Source organism: Acartia tonsa, chromosome 11, assembly GCF_053477335.1.
Source record: "Acartia tonsa isolate MP-2025a chromosome 11, ASM5347733v1, whole genome shotgun sequence".
Taxonomy (NCBI): Eukaryota; Metazoa; Arthropoda; class Copepoda; order Calanoida; family Acartiidae; genus Acartia; species Acartia tonsa.
In genome coordinates, this window is record NC_137270.1 from 9,196,112 (window position 1) to 9,212,979 (window position 16,868).

Here is a 16,868-nt window from a genome sequence, read left to right on the forward strand (position 1 = left end):
AAATCTCTCATTTATTTTACGTATTGTCTCCTGCACACCTCTATGTCCAGAACCATATCCACCATGAGCTGAATCAAATATATCATTGTATAAGGAAAGAGGCACTACAGGCCTCTCGACAAAACCCCCTTCGGCCAAAGGCTGTCTGAAAATTACAACCCCCTCTAGCACATACATATGGCCAATAAGATTGTACAATAGTTCCTTTCTGCCCGATAACTCCGCCCTCTCATAAGAAGACAACTGTCTCCTTTCCAATATCCATAACCTTATTTCATTTAGAATCTCGTCCTGCTGAAGACTACGTTGCCAGACAAACTCAACATCCACCTCATCCTCTGCAGAATGTACCTGCAGAATGGAATAGATTTGATCCAGAAATGGTGAATCATCCAGGTAAGGATCCAAAATTTTATTATCTGTCTCTCTACACTCCTGACAATCCTTCAATCGATGTTCCTTACAATCCAACTCAGTTCTCGACAAATAATCTACGTTCACATGCTTAGTCCCCTGTCGATGGATAACTGTAAAGTCAAAACTTTGCAAGAAAGTTATCCATCGATAGGTGACACCGTTTATTGATCCTTTAGCCCAACGTTTATAATGCACTAGTGAAATACTGTCTGTCCGAACCAAAAATTCACGAAACCTACAAAAGTGTAAAAAATTCTTTAATGCATATACTAATGCACCTAATTCTCCTTTATAAGAAGGATAATTTTGTTCTGCAGCATTACACTTTTTACTACAGACACCGAACACTCTCTCTACACCATCCTGTTCTTGTGAAATAATCCCTGCAAAATACTGAGAACTATAATCTACGTCCACGATAAAAAGATTAGGATTATCCCATTGAGGATAGCCTTTACACATCTCAGTCTTGAACATTTCCATAAATTCAGTCCATACTCTATTCAATTCTTCTGTCCACTTTATTATAGTGTCATTCCTGTGACTATCCAACATGCACGACCTCTTGGCATAATCAGCAAAATATCCTCTGTAATAATTGGTAAATCCCAAAAACTTCTGTAACTCCTTCCCTGTTCTAGGCTTGCCCCAATCCTTAATCCGTTCCAAATATGCAGGATTCATTTTCAATCCATCGGCACTAATAATATGCCCCAAATAATGGCATTCTCTAGTCAATAAATCACACTTATCTAAATTCAATTTCAGGTTGACCTGCCTAAGAACTTGAAACAGTGCCTGCAGATGCTCTACATGTTCCTCTGGACTTGATGAAAACACGATCAGATCGTCCAAGTAACTGATACAGAATCCATACATTCCTGGCAGGATAGACAGCACCTTATCCATCAGAGCACAGAACAGGCTGGGTGCATTACACAACCCAAATGGCAACCTGTTAAACAAATACATCCTGTTTGCTGCACTAAAAGCTGTCAACGGTTTAGAGTCTTCATCCATAGTCATCGAATGGTAGGCAGCTGTCAAATCAAGAGTACTGAACACCTTGCCAGAACCCAGCTTCGTCAGATTATCAGAAATCAGTGGCAGCGGCCACGCCACCTGCTTAGTCACGTTGTTCAAATTGCGGAAATCAATGACAAACCTCAACTTCGCCTCTGCTCCAGGTGCAGCCTTCTTTTTCACAGCAAAAATAGGACTAGACCAATCCGAGAAACCCTCTTCAATAATGCCGGCGTCCAACCATTTGGTTAACTGTTCTTTCAACTTAGCATCGTACTCTGGATTCAACGGAATATTTCTGGCCTTCACAGGTTTAGCTCCAGGTAACAATTCTATATTATATGTCATTAATCGACAATCACCAATATCTGAATCATTCATTGAAAAGATATCAAAATTTTCCAAACAAATTTTAATAATTCTAGGTTTCAATTCTGGATTTTCTTTAATCATCTGGTTTTCATCTAACTTCAACTTTTGAATAATAAACTGTACCCGTTCATGCATTTTTTGCCCCGACAACTTTTCTGGCTTATCCAACTCATTGATTGTTTTATTACAGGTGACATCTTGATTATCCATGACGAAACAATGCCCCATCTTCACATTTCTCAGCAAGGTAATAGGTTTTATTGACGCATTAACTACATTAACCACGCAGGACCCATCTTTCCGTGGCTGATACACTCCCTCAATAATCATAATCCCATTGCCACTTGTCATCTTAGAAGAATTAGGGGACACATACCAAAACCCATCATTCTTTAATCCAGCCACATGCACAACAGCTGTAGATCCTCCAGGATAAAAAATAGTTTTGTCCAGCAACTTCACATTATACTTCGTTGAATATAACTCTCCAAACCCACCCCCCTCCTTTATCCCTGGCAAGGTAGGTTTAGATGGAATTTCAGAATTCATTCGTCCGGACAAAATAGGAATTTTTTGTATCTCCGCCACCACCTGTTTCTGTAAACAGGAATTAATAGGAACAGATTCCCCACAAAATTCAAACTTATCCTCATCCAAACAAATATTAATTTTATTCTTTTTCAGGAAATCAGATCCAAGATTCACCAACCTACTCGTCACCTCAGGTACAGAGAATATCTCCGTAAACACAGCTTGAGTTCCAGCAAATCTAAATTTCAACTCGACATATCCAATAATATTAACTTTCTTTAAATATACTGAATACGCTGATAATTTAGCAGGACAAAACTCAATTCCATGTTTATCAAGAATTTCTCTAGATATTAAAGAATTAAAATTATTTCCTGTATCAATAATTCCTAACTCCTTCACCGTAATATCAGCCCCTGGCACAAAGAAATCTAAATCCGCACAAATAGGCATTTTCGTTATCTTCAAAAACTTCACAATCTCTTGAAAACACTAGTCATTTCTATCCATATATCTTCTAATTCTTCTAATTATTTCCTGTATCAATAATTCCTAACTCCTTCACTGTAATATCAGCCCCTGGCACAAAGAAATCTAAATCCGCACAAATAGGCATTTTCGTTATCTTCAAAAACTTCACAATCTCTTGAAAACACAAGTCATTTCTATCCATATATCTTCGAATTAAAATCTCAATGCAGGATTACAAATAATTAATATATCCATGTTAATTAATTTTAAATTTTAGATATACATCATTCCACTACACAGCAGTCAGCCCTCCATCCGTCACCAGCCGCCAACATACTGTTCGATTTATGAAATCCTGTACATCTTCCAGACTACCAGCATCACACAGCTATACACCAAGTTTTTTCTCATACAAGTAAGTACCTCTCAAAGTTTTAACATTTACTTCAACTTTGCATAGGTACCTATCAGAATATAATATATAGTAAATATATATATATAAATATATATATATATTGTTTTCATTAACACGATCACACCTTGACTGAAGAATAAGCAAGACAGTAATACTTTATAAAGTTGAGAGCAATTATCTGAATACAAAACAGCAAAATTAACTAATTACACATAGCAAACCCAGAAAAAATCAACTACAGTACTATAGCCTATATAATGAATACGAATAAAAGAACGATCTATAAATTTCACCCCAAAATGAAATTTATATATCGAATCAATCATATCCATTACATAGGATATTGCTGAAAATTGTTCCTAGCTATGTCAGCAATCATAGCCTCATACTGTTTCTCATCTCTGCTCTTTTCAGAATCCACAACAGGCCCCACCTGATTGACTGTCTTCTTCAGAAACTGCTCAGGTATTACCCTATTATTAGGCACTCCAGGACCTTCTTTCTTCTCGCTACCCGCTGAGAAAAACCTAGCTTTGGTCTTTCCTATGCGAGAATCAGGAGCTGGCGGCTTACCGTCTCTCTTCTGCCAGCAACTAGCCACTACATGACCTTTTTTCCCACAATACCAACAAATCATAGTTTTAGCCTTCGAATTCAGAGCCCCAATCACGTTCTCAACCTGATCCCAAGGAATATCATCATCCCCTTCAATCCACGCATTATTATCGCCAATCTCAGTCCTGCCCTCCAAATCAGATACATGCACTTCACTGATTACAGGCCTAGCTTTTAACTCCCTAGAATCCTCTAGCTTCAACCCTTCCATAGCCTGAGAATAACAGGACGTTACATTTTCAGGTGAGACGTGTCCAGAACGGGCCCAGCTTATGTAATGCTGACCTCTGCGAATCAAATAAGTCAAGAAAGCACTGTAATCTTCCAGGTAATGCATAGATTCAATGAAATTAGCCATATCTCTAGCTAAATCAGAGAACAGCAAATTCTTAGCCACATTATTGTAGAAATCACGCCAAGATTGTCTAGAAATTTGACCAGGATGCATAAGCCTAAACAGCCGTAACTTTGCATTGAAAAACACATCCACATTCTGACCACTCTTTTGTTTCAGGGCGTAGAAGAATTCAGTAGCTGACTCTGTATCTGCAAAGGGTATCACCAACCTTCTTATCAACAGGTAATAACCTAAAGCACTTAGGGAAGAATTAGCCTCCGGCGTAATAAGCCTCCCCATCTTCTTCCCTTTGCACTCAAAAATCCTATTGTACAGGACGTCCTTGAAAAGCATAGGATCCTCCAACTTTGCGAACCGAGCAACCCTCCATAAGGATAAGAAATAATCCTCAAAATCAATGTTTCCATCCCAAAATGGAGCATCCCGCACAAAATCACTATCCCACTTGACTCCTCTTACAAGACAAAACTCCTTAAACTGCTCCTCTACAGTCTGTTGGCTTACACTACCGCCGGCCACCTTTTTATAGGCCTTAAGCACTTCAGCCCTTTCCTCAATTAAAGGAAATATATCCAACAATTGATTCTCATATTCGGTCAGACAACTCTCACGAACATTCATCCAATTTCCATTCCCAACCGGACCCAAAAACTCAATCTGCGAAAACTTCAGATGTCCAGGAGCACTTTTCACCCTTTTAGCCTCGAAATTAGTAGAATCCAATTTAGCCTCCACACTCAAACGATTAATGAAAGATGTATTAAACGAATCATCTCCCGTCAATTTGACTGCAGATACACTAGCCCCCATACTTGTCTCATACAAAAAACCGCTAATATCCCCATCCGCTGGCAATTGCGCCACCTTTTTCTTAATAGTAGCCAAATCAACATCATAGCCTAACTTCTTATGCTCATCAGAATTCTTGAACTCTTTCACCTTATTCTCCAGCCGTTTATTCGCCGCCGTTAGCTTATCCACCTGACCTTTGACAGTCGTATGCTCCTTTAACATTGCCCTAACATATTTTTTTATGCTTTCAGGCACAACGTCATTCTCCACCTCGCCCAACGCCGACTCCACATTCGCATTGGCACCTGCACCAACATCCTCAGCCACAGCATCATCCTCCTCCCAATTTTCGGGAGTTCCATCATCATCCTGACTGTCAGTCTCCCGAGGACGCTTAGGCGGCCGTCCACGCTTGCCTTCATTTTTACCCCGCTCTCCTTTTTCTCCATCAGCCATATCCGAGCACTAGAACTAGATTCGCCGTGAAATTTAGATCAGAAGAGTTAAAGAATGAAATTCCACAGAAACCTAAAATATAAATCAAGTTAGAAATATAAAAAAATTAAAACAAAACTGTGAAAAATCCGAGACAAAAAAAATCTCAAAAAGTGATTGAATTCAAATTAAACACCACTTCCCCCACCCTTAACTCAGCAGCAGGTCTAAATAACACGTAGCACAATAAGACTGCGCCAAATGTGAAATAGACAGACTTACATAAGTTAATGATAGAGTAGACTTAATATTCAATTCAAAATGCAAACAGATTTTTAAGTATTTATTATATTGGATTAAATGCAGTTTTTGAGTAAATAAGATTATATATAGATACTTTATTTAGAAATGATTAAATATATTAATAATTCAAAACTACTGATTATTTAAGCTGGAAAGTTCTGAAGTAGCAGGATGTCTGTCTGTATATCAGGACACCAAGCAACAGGATGACTGTCTGTTTAATTAATACAATGTATTAATTAACTATGCACTTTGAAGGGGTAGAATATCTGCCTATGCAAACTAACTGAAGTAGTAGGATGTCTGTAAATAGCTGTATTGGTCTTAATAAAGACTCGAACCCAAACCAGATAATGTTCTGTGTTAGGACTCTCAATATCAACTGACTTAAATATATTTTCTCTTTATTCTTTCTGAGAGCAATTGAAGAGTAATTAAGAGTAACAACTAAAATATGTCTGCAAACTTAAATATATGACATCACAACATAAATATATGACATGATGTATTTCTGTGTGTACCGAAAGATATTTGCTAACCGCTGAACCAATATGGTTCTCCTTTACAATATAGTTTCTCATAGGTCCTATTTTTAGGGAGGGTACCACCACCCTCAGAAGAGAAAACGCTCTAGAAAAACATAAAAAATATTTTCAATTACGAAAAAAGAACAGTTATAGGCGGCTTTGAAATGAGCAGATCAGCTTGGAAAGTTTAAAATCATAAAACGGAAGAGAGAAGACGAATATCTGAGAGTTTAAAATTACTATAAAAAAAATAAATAATCTTTAAAATCTTTTTGCATCTCTAAAGTCATTACGAGGAAGTCTCAATGTATGAAAGAGTTAACTTATTAATTGATTTGAAATGATGATCCATAAGACGATTAGGAAAAATGTTTTTAAAAATTTTGATAGTTTATTACCTATCATAAAATTATTAAACTTCACTGAATCTATTATTTTTATTGGTACAAGAAATATATATAAACAATCAATATATTATTACTTGGATGTTGCACCAGATTTTCATGTATTCTGATAACGTGATGCCCGTAGTTGGCTAAAATAACGATGCCTACCATCCACTCCCTTAATTACATTCCCTCCCCTGTAAATGAGGTCCATATTATCAAGCTAAATCGATGATAAATTTTCCCTTGTCAATATATCCACGTATATTATCAGTTCAGGCGCGTCTCTCTTTTGGACTGTTGAGTCCAGAGAATACGGCCACCCTGCTCCTCCATGAATTCCTTTTTTTGGCAAGTGCTTCAGCTTCTCCCCATGTTAATTCCAAATTAAAGAGGTCCTTTTCAGTGCTCCGCCTCCAGGTCATTTTTGGTTGTCCCCGTTTACGTTTACCAGTGGTGGGGTTCCATTTTAAGCACTTTTTTGGAAACCTATTTTGTTCCATTCTAAGCACATGTCCTAGCCACCTTAGACTTTTAAATTTCACTTCTGCTTCAATACTATTGCACTTGGTCTTAGCATACAGCTCAATGTTTGATATTTTGTTTGGCCAGAATATTTTGCAAATTCTTCTTAGGCAGCTATTGTGAAATGCATTAAGTTGATTTGTTTCAGTTTTCACAGTTCTCCAGCATTCAGCTCCATAAAGAAGGACTGATTTCACATTGCTGTTGTAAAGTCTGATTTTTGTTTTCAGAGCAAGTTTCTTTGAATTCCAAACGTTGTGTAGACTGTTGAAAGCAACCCTAGCCTTATCAATCCTGGTTTTAATATCAGCTTTTGAGCCATTTTCACTGCTGATAACACTCCCCAAATAGGTGAATTTGTTGCTTTGTTTCAATTGTTCACCATTTATTGTTATAGTTTGATCAGGGTTTGTAGGTATATTCATAATTTCAGTCTTCTTGACATTAACAAAGAGCCCGACTTGTCCTGCGTATTTGACTAGTCTATCTGTCTTAGCTTGTAGATGTTTAATTGTTTCTGAAATCAGTGCCAGGTCATCAGCAAAGTCCAGATCTTCTAGGTGTCCTAGTATGCCCAGCTGGAGACCACGTTTTTTGTCCTCTGTGGTTTTCTTCATCACCCAGTCAATGACCAATATAAATAGAATAGGTGATAAAATGCATCCCTGTCTAACTCCAGTGCTTATTTTAAAGAAATCAGATGTCTTATTGTTTCCAACTGAAACACATAAAATTTAGTTATCATAATTATCATCTTTTCAGGTATACCATAACTTCTTAGTATTTTCCAGAGTGTTTGTCTGTGTATGGAGTCAAAGGCCTTAGAGAAATCAACAAAATTTACATGGAGTGGCTTGTTAAATTCAACACATTGTTCAATAACTGTCCTAAGGGTGAAAATTTGGTCAACACAGCCTCTTCCAGCACGGAATCCAGCTTGTTCTTCTCTTAGTTTACTGTCAATTTTCTCATCAATTCTGTTTAAAATAACTTTACATAGGACCTTGCTTGGGATAGAAAGCAGCATAATTCCTCTCCAATTATCACAATTGTTCAAATCTCCCTTCTTAGGTAGTTTTATGATTATACCTTTAGACCAGTCAGTTGGTATCTTTTCTTGTCTCCAAATTTTATCAAAGAGATCAGTCAGAGTCCTAGCAGAAAGATCTATGTCTGCCTTAAGCATTTCGGCAGTTATCAAGTCAGGTCCAGGCAGGGATAAGGGATAGGAAACCTGGCCATAAATTAGGTCTCGGCCTGGTTTTGAAAGGTATGATGCAACTTTTACCATTTGCCTAATTTCATACCCTTACTGGCGGACGGCTCCTATTAGCTACCGCTCTAAACCAATAGTGTTCTGTGATTTGGGCTTGTTTTGTACCAACCAATAGAAATTGGCGGAAATAAAATTGGACCATATAAAAAACGGGGCAAAGTGCGCTTTATAGAAAAATTTCAAAACATAAACAAATTTCTGCTTCTAAAATAAAAATAAACCAAACTTAAAAACATTACTGATATTTTTGTATTTTTAAAATTGTTTAAATTAAAAAAAAGTCATTGTTATAAAGTCAAATTTTAAGAGGTGTTTATAGACCTTTCATTATATTTAATACAAATTAATTATATAGTAACTGCGCTCCTTAAATTTGTGTGTATATGTGATTGTTATTAGTTTTATAATTAATGTATTTCCCAATACAAGTTAGTGAAGAGAAGGGGAAACTAAAAAAGAGAGGACTTTTAGTATAACATATGTGTAAGAAACAAACAGCTGTTTGTATACATTCATATTCCATTTATTAGTACGGAAAATGAAAGCAAACACTACGTGATGTTTAAAAATGTTATAATACAAATCAATCGTTTATAAAAGTATAAAACTATTAACTAATTAATTATGTTTTATGGTGTTTATTTCTTTTGTTCTTATACTTTCTTCCAAATTATTTCTTTAGATATTTATTTGTTAGCCTTTTTAGGATCAATTAACCCTTACAGATCGGGCCCCAATTCCTACCTTATTAGATGGGGGGGGGAGGGGGGGGAGGGGGGCTCCAAGTGCCCCACCCCTCTATCTCGGCTCCTGTTACAGATAAAGACGTAATTTTTTTTCTGGTGGTTCATGTGTATTTTTAGAGAAAATTACTTTTTCTAGTCATAGCGGTCAGACCACTCCTTAGCCGCTAAATTTTAAAACAGCTGTAGAACGGCCAATTTTACAGCTAGGATAACTAAATTTTAGGATGAACTTTTATTTTTCATAACAAAAAAATTACTTTTTCTGATCATTACCGAAAAACGGCAAATAACAGAAACTGCCATTTTCGGCGGTTGGCGGCGCCAATTAATATTTCTATCTGTTTGTTGTTGCTCAAGGATTTACCAAAAAAATTTATAAGTCTCTAGCTGTAATAGAAGCCACGATTTTCATGATATATGTCTATAGTAAAAGCCAGACAAAAATTCGGTCATAAAGTCGGTCAGGGTGCAGTCAAACGGTCATAACACTTTTTTTTAGAAGGTCATTGATATCTAAGTATTCACAAAAAAAAATTAGGTTTCTACCTTATACACAAAAGTCATAATGTAGAAATTAAGATTTATTTAGAATTTTTTCTAATTTTGGTGCTACCCAACCGACTTTGACCGGACACCACGACCGACACAGACCAGATATCCTAATAAAACCAACTCTTGCCGACGTATAATTACTAAACTTAAAACGTCATGATGTCACAGCTCTCCATCTTACCTAAAAAAATGAGATTGAAAAAAAACCCCATCTGTAAGGGTTAAGTATATTACAAATTATATATTTAGAATTTTTGCAATGGTAATCAAACTCCCCCACAATGAAAGAAATAGTCTTCGGCTTCCCTTATGTCGTTTTTTTTCTTGGGGCTGGGAGTAAGGGTGAGTATAAAAGATAACTGTTTACTCTGCTGATATCTTTGTACATAAAAACTGTTTCTGTTCATGCACGGGACATGTAACATTGTTTTCAACCAGTGGCGTGTACACAGATTTGCCTGGGTTGAGTATAGCGCATAATTAAAAAGAATTAAAAACCAACAAGAACCAAATTAAACAGGGAGTGAGCTTTATCTCAAAGCAAGAGGATTTAAATTTCTATGTCCTAAAGTTACAATATAAACACGAATGAAAAATATTTTTTAATTTGATTTTTAACTGACACTACATTGGCTGTAATAGAGGGGTTTTGAGGTCGTACTCTGCAGCGGTGTATTTATCCCCCTTAATTTTCATAGAAGGGTGGATAGATACAACCCCCTTCTGTATGCTTCTTTTTTCAACATTTTATGTATAACATTGAAATTTCTGTGTTTTTTTCAGATGGTTAATAATTGTATTTCCTGTTCCTCTCCGGCTCAGTATTTCCATAGACTACCAAAAAATGGGGAACTATACTATTGAGACAATGGTTAAAAATATTATATCTTAAAAATGAGATAACCAAAAGTTCACGTGTCTGTAATAATCACTTCAGGTGAGTGTAAATTTATTCATTTGTTTTAATTTTATAAAGGGATAGTTGCATGAAGTGCATTTTAGAAAAATGATTTTCAACATGAGTCACAACTATACCATCAAACATATATAATTTTTAACTAAATTAGTAGTCATTCTATCTTTGTGAAAATTAGCCAGCTATATAAATTGCATATATTACAAAAATACGATTTTCAAGTTTTGATTTTTTAAAAACTATGTGGTAGAAAATTAAAACTCTTTCAAATATATGCCCTTTGGATGTTTAAATGCATTTCGTGCAACTACCCCTTTAATCAATAGAACCAATTATTTAAAGCAAAGCTTTTCTATTATTTGGGTCAGTCTGTTGGTGTTTATGTTCATAAGAACGGATAGCTTTTTTCATTAATTAAGAATGTTAGAATTGTTCTATAGAATTCAAACTTTGAATGGTGATTCCTGTATTAGGTAGGTACAAATTAGGAACTGCATTAGCTCTATAATTGTTACAAGAATATCCGTATGTCCATTTTAACCCCTACAGATCGGACCTCATTTCCCACCTTATAAGATTGGGGGGGGGGGGGGGCTCTATCTTGGCTCCTGTTACAGCTAGAGATGTAATTTTTTTTCTGGTGGTTCATGTGTATTTTTAGAGCAAATTACTTTTTCTAGTCATAGCGGTCAGACATTTTGTAAACAAAAGATAAATATAATAAATCTTATGTAAGAATAGTAAATCTATAGGTATGTATTTAATGACACTGAACATCTGCTAAAACTAATTTTAAGCGTTTGTCCATCAATAATTTGTTGTGCTTTTTTACGTATGGATGTATTTTAGCAGTGAATCTACTCTATAGATTCCAATGTCCATCTGTCTGTCAATAGAACATGATTTTCTCAGAATTAAGATAGGCAGCTGAAACTTCTTGTCCACATTCCTATTATTATAGAGCATAATTAACTACTAAATATCCATTGTGGTTTTCTAGATAAGGGTTTAGAAATTTAATTTTCTGTTGTTATAGGGAATTTTTGTTTCTGTACTACCCACCCATTTATTTGGTCAGTCAGTCTTTCTGTAATGCTATGACTGTCTTTTAAAGGGGACTATCCACGAACAAGGGCAAGTGATTCTAAGCACCTTCCAGCATTGATCCTTGGCATTTTTTAGTGAATATACTAGGTTCATGTTTATTATTTGGTTTATCGACTAAAAAGGTAGGTTTCACCATGGTTTTATATGAAAAAACTTTGAAATGTTAAGCATAGTTTGGTGCAAATTCCTCAAATGTTTTGATGAGTTCAAACTGTTGTTTAAAAGCTTTGACACAAAAGTATATCATTTTGATTAAAAATGTATGTTTAGAAAAATGGTTGGTAGCTTGTAATACTTTAAACAGTTTAATTAATGTACTTTTGCAATTTACAGCATTTAATGCCTTTATTTTATTTTGTCCTTTGAACTCAACAAAGCAGTAGATATTATTGTATCCTAAAATGCTTTACATTTTAAAGTTTTTTTTCATATAAAACCATGGTGAAGCATAACTTTTTAGTCGAATAACCAAATATTTAACATAAACCTATTATATTCACTAAAAAAATACTACGGATCAATGTTGGAAGGTGCTTAAAATCACTTGCTCATGTTCGTGGATAGTCCTCTTTAGTTATAAAAGTTTGATTTACTCATCTGATAGCCAGTTGATTTGGTTTTGTGTGAATCTTTAAATTTTGATCTACTCTGTAGCTAACTGTCTGTCAGACTGTCTGTAATGTTATTAGAAGATAAGACATTTACTTAGGCCATCATGTCAGTTCAAGACCACTACAATTTCAAGAGATGATTCATATATACACTGAACAATGCAATACATAACCTAGTTAAGATTATTTTTTTATTTGATTTGCGGGTCTTAGTTTTACATTTAAAGCTTTGATACTAATGGATATTGTCATCCTTATTTTATTTCTATTCTATTTTTCTAGAGATGAGGACTATGAAAAACCAGGAAAATTAAAGAAGAATGCTGTTTCCTCATTCTCGGGTTGTTCGGATAAGTTAGATAAAGTTATAATTTTGCAAAGCTACTCTGTCAATGAAAACTATTTAAAGAGACTGAGAAAAAACGAAAAAGGGTATTAACATATTCAATAATCTCTAGCCTAAATGTAAGATATATCTCTATTCTAAATGTCATCTTTTTACTTTTAGATTCTGTTGTTCTGTCTAAATAATAAAAAATAACTTTATATAACAGAAGGACGTACGCTAAGTATTGGAAAGCTTCTCTTAAAAAAAATTAATGTAATATTTTTCTAGAGAATTTTGTACAGTTTCCATTTAATTGTTTATTTTTAGAGCATCATAGTGGCAAGCAAATCGCTTTTGGGGTTATACCAAGCACTTTCAAAAGAAGGCATAACAAGCTTATTATGCAATAGGTATGTTGATTTTTATGTGAATTAGGTTTTATTAACATGTGACATTGTCCTTATACTATAAGGACTTTGTTTATTTTTAAGTAAATCTTTTTATTAAGAGTCTCAAAATGTAAATTTTGGTGGTGGCAGCTGTACATGACACCTGCCAGCCGCTGTGGTTGGCAGGAATAGGGCGACATAATTTAATTAATAGGTCATGTAGGCTAGAACTGCTTAAGTTTAAATTTTCATATGAGAAAGACAAAACTGGAGGGGGGTGCGTTCAACTCCAACCCCTCCCCCTCCTTTTTAAGGCTTAATTTAATAACACATTTTAATTAAAATTATGTAGAGAGGTAATTCCATCAAATTTTAAACTTGAATGAAATGGAAACATTTACACTTTAACAGTCTAAAAAAATATTTTACCATGTAGTTTTAAAACTATCAGTAATTGAAAAGGGGACTTTTCATAAGAACAAAAACAAATGTTTCATCAGTAATACATTTGCTGAATATATTTAACATCTTTTAAAAGTGTTGAATGAAAAAAATATATCACAAAATTTAAACTAATTGATTGATATTTTTTCAGGTTAGAGCAGGATTGCCAGGAGAATCTTTTTAGTTTAATCCGTGCCTTAGGCAACCACAAAACCCATCCTACTCCTTTGGAATGTTTGAACAGGTTGAGGGTAATCAGTTTTTGCCAGGTACCTCTTAGATGTTTTGTAATAGCAATGCTTCTCTATAATTCTGATTGTCCATCTCAAATTGCACAACTTGTGTTAATAGCAGAAAAAAATGCTAAACAAAATGTGCATGCTATTTATTGTAAATATGTTTGTTTAGTGCGAATGTTCTAATATAAAATTTTAAGAAGTTTACACAAAAGGACAGTGATTTTTTTCATATTGTAAAGGCATAAATTTTGTTAATTTTATAAATTCTGGGAATGAAAGAATTTGTTTTATCCCAATTAACGCATGAACGCAGCCCCCCCCCCTTCCATTTTTCTATGTCATTTTCTGTGTGTGAAAAATAGAGGTATATAAATGAGTGACTTGGGTATAGAGAAGGCAGATTATTAAACGAACCCCCCCCCCCTTCCCCACATCCTGACTGTTAAAGGTGTGGCAATGTGCCTGACTGATAATAGTTAATTTTATTTTAGAGCCCAACCTACTTGATGACAAAGAAAAACGTCAAGATAGAAGAAGAAACAGTTAAATTCATATCATCTTCAATGGTACCTTCTGAAGTATCCATTGGAAAAAAAATGCAGAAGAAAAGTAGAGAAATGCAGTTTGGGTTATATAGCAGGTAATGGCATAATAACAATTTCTTCCAAATGCAATTATTGGAGAGGGGGGGGGGTAATCAAAATATTTATTGGAGGGAAGGGAGGAGCATGTGACCTTTAATTAGCTTAAAATAATAAAACTAATATTACCTAAACTAAAGCAAAAATTATGTTGGGTTTGTTTCTACACTTTATAAAAACTAGTCAAATTTGAAATATGGTCAGATTGTTCCTACAATTTGCTTCCATTGGTCCAATTATAGAATTTAACATTGTGACTTAAAATTGTGTGTTTGAGTAAATATAAAAATTCAATTTCATTAAAATAGGATGGGCCGTAAGAAAATCTATGAATGACAGCTACAAGAGGAAAATACCAATTGACCAATTGAAGCTAAACATGAATGGACAAGGAAATGATTTTTTTTGTTATCTAAAGCTAAAATTATGGTATTCAATTCTTATGTTTGTTGGTACCAACAGTTTTTTTAGTAATATTTTTTTACCTAACACTAAAAATTCACTCCTCTTAATATCTGTAATACACCCACCTAAAGGTTACAAATGCATACTTCTCCACCCCTCCCCCCCCCTTCGATTTTGGTTTAAATGGGGTATAAAAATCATAAGGGAGGTTTCAAAACCCCTCTTGCAAAATCCTCTGCATGCAGCTAAACCAAAGACATTAAAAAGATTCCTACTGCTGCTATGTCAGTTGTGTAACATTAAAACTTGGGTGAAATGCATTGGCCAAAAACAGGTGCAACAGTTTGCCATGCACAGTTAGGACTTACAGACAAACACTTGCAATAAAAACTTTGCTATCTGATTGTTGTCTTTACCTAATAGAGAATGTCTCCCGTACAGCAAAATTGATAGGTACTATTTAAAAGGATAATAAGAAATTATATGTATTTAGAAGGATAAGCCGGGGAGGACTAACATATCCATCAAATGAAGTGTTAAACATGGTTCGTAAAACAACAAATATTTTCCAAAAACATCATGGATTTTCTCTAAAACGAGTTGACGTTATTAGAGATGTTGTCAAAAAAGTGATGTCGACAAATAATAATTTTGATGAAATTATTGTAAAAAAAATTGTTAGAGTATTAACTTTTTCTAGGTAATTTTAGATTTGGAATAAACATTTCTTGTGATTATCCATTTAGCAGTTTCACGAAAACAATTATAATTTTAAAACTTTAAAATTTTATCAGTCAAACAAGATTACATAGGTTTCTAAACTTGTTTCATTCCCTGCATGGAACTAATCCCTATGACTCTTTATAAAAAATGATTTTCCATCTCTAAAATTACCAATTTTCAGAATCAAACGCATTAACCTTTTGATCAAAAAAAAGAAAAAAAGATCAATTAGAGCCTATAAGCAAATAGGTATAGAGCAATTATCATTGGAATTGATATACAGTTGTAAGTTGTTTAAATCTTAGATTTTATACAACTTTAAAAAGTTGGTATTATCATCTTAGAAATTTTTTTTCAATTTTGAGAACAAACCCCCAGCCCCCCGACAGCAAACTATGAACTCTGTCCGCAGCGCTCGGCCCGCTTGCCTACCTAGCCGCAGCGCTCGGCACCCTCGCCTGCCTAGCCGCAGCACTCGGCCCCCTCGCCTGCCTAGCCGCAGCGCTCGGCTCCCTAGCCTAAAACCTAACCTAACCTAAAATAGTTCTTCGTCATTGTTGGGGGGGGGGGGGGGGGGGGGCATTACTCAAGTTTTCAAAATTGAAAAAAAAATTTCTTAGAGGATAACGCCAAAAAGTTAAATTTAATATTCATTTCCTGACAGATTTCAATTTGATTATTTTTTTTTATCTTTTGCATAATCTTTAAATTTAATTCCAATTTTGATAATTGCTCTCTTAGGACAACACAATATTTAACGGGAATAATTTTCTCAATACTATTTGATAAAACTTGAAACTGCCTCTTAAGGGGCATGTCATTGTATTTTATAGTGGCTTTTGATATGTTAGGTTGGTTAGGTTTCTAGGGGCTAGAAATCAGGGAAAAGCTTCTGTGAAAATACAACAAAATGCCCCATAAGAGGCAGTGCCACGAAAGGGACTAGACCTAATTAGAGTAATAAAACTTGGTTTTAGAATAGAGTTTAGCCTATTGAATGTAAAATAATATCGACTTTTAAATAAACATAGTTTTTTGTTTTGTTATTGATATTGTTTTGTTATTAATATTGTTTTGTTATTGATATTGTTTTGTTATTGATATTGATATTGTTATGTTGTTCTAAATAATATTGTTTTTAATAAAGATATTTTTTTAAAGTTAGTTTTCATCATTTTCAAAAAGTACCTAGTTTAAATTCTTACACATATTTGGTTGGTAAGGTAAATATAAATTTTTCTTACATGTTAAAGAAAAAACTGATACGGATAAGTGTTTAAAACTATAACAACTACTCTATAACCAACTTTGTCAGTTCGTC

General features: G+C 34.6%; 1 protein-coding gene and 2 long non-coding RNA genes across 4 annotated transcripts; all 3 read left to right on the forward strand.

Annotated features, from left to right (window-relative positions):
- The first annotated feature begins 456 nt into the window (after nt 1-456).
- LOC145332524 (uncharacterized) lies at nt 457-3,274 on the forward strand. The gene is made up of 4 exons (XM_080177524.1): nt 457-1,763; nt 2,003-2,059; nt 2,497-2,537; nt 3,092-3,274. Exons 1-4 carry the CDS (start codon nt 1,574-1,576, stop codon nt 3,272-3,274), a joined length of 471 nt encoding a protein of 156 aa, XP_080033650.1. The 5' UTR covers nt 457-1,573.
- A 7,338-nt stretch (nt 3,275-10,612) lies between these two features.
- On the forward strand, nt 10,613-14,363 carry LOC145332657 (uncharacterized). Of its 2 annotated transcripts, XR_013884252.1 has the most exons (4): nt 10,620-10,681; nt 13,034-13,116; nt 13,691-13,808; nt 14,270-14,363. It is a non-coding gene; the product is annotated as an uncharacterized LOC145332657 (long non-coding RNA). The 2 variants fall into 2 exon arrangements; XR_013884253.1 differs by lacking the exon at nt 13,034-13,116 and having other exon boundaries at nt 10,613-10,681.
- Nucleotides 14,364-15,335: 972 nt separating this feature from the next.
- LOC145332303 (uncharacterized) lies at nt 15,336-16,423 on the forward strand. The gene is made up of 3 exons (XR_013884129.1): nt 15,336-15,524; nt 15,729-15,796; nt 16,289-16,423. It is a non-coding gene; the product is annotated as an uncharacterized LOC145332303 (long non-coding RNA).
- The last annotated feature ends 445 nt before the right edge of the window (nt 16,424-16,868 follow it).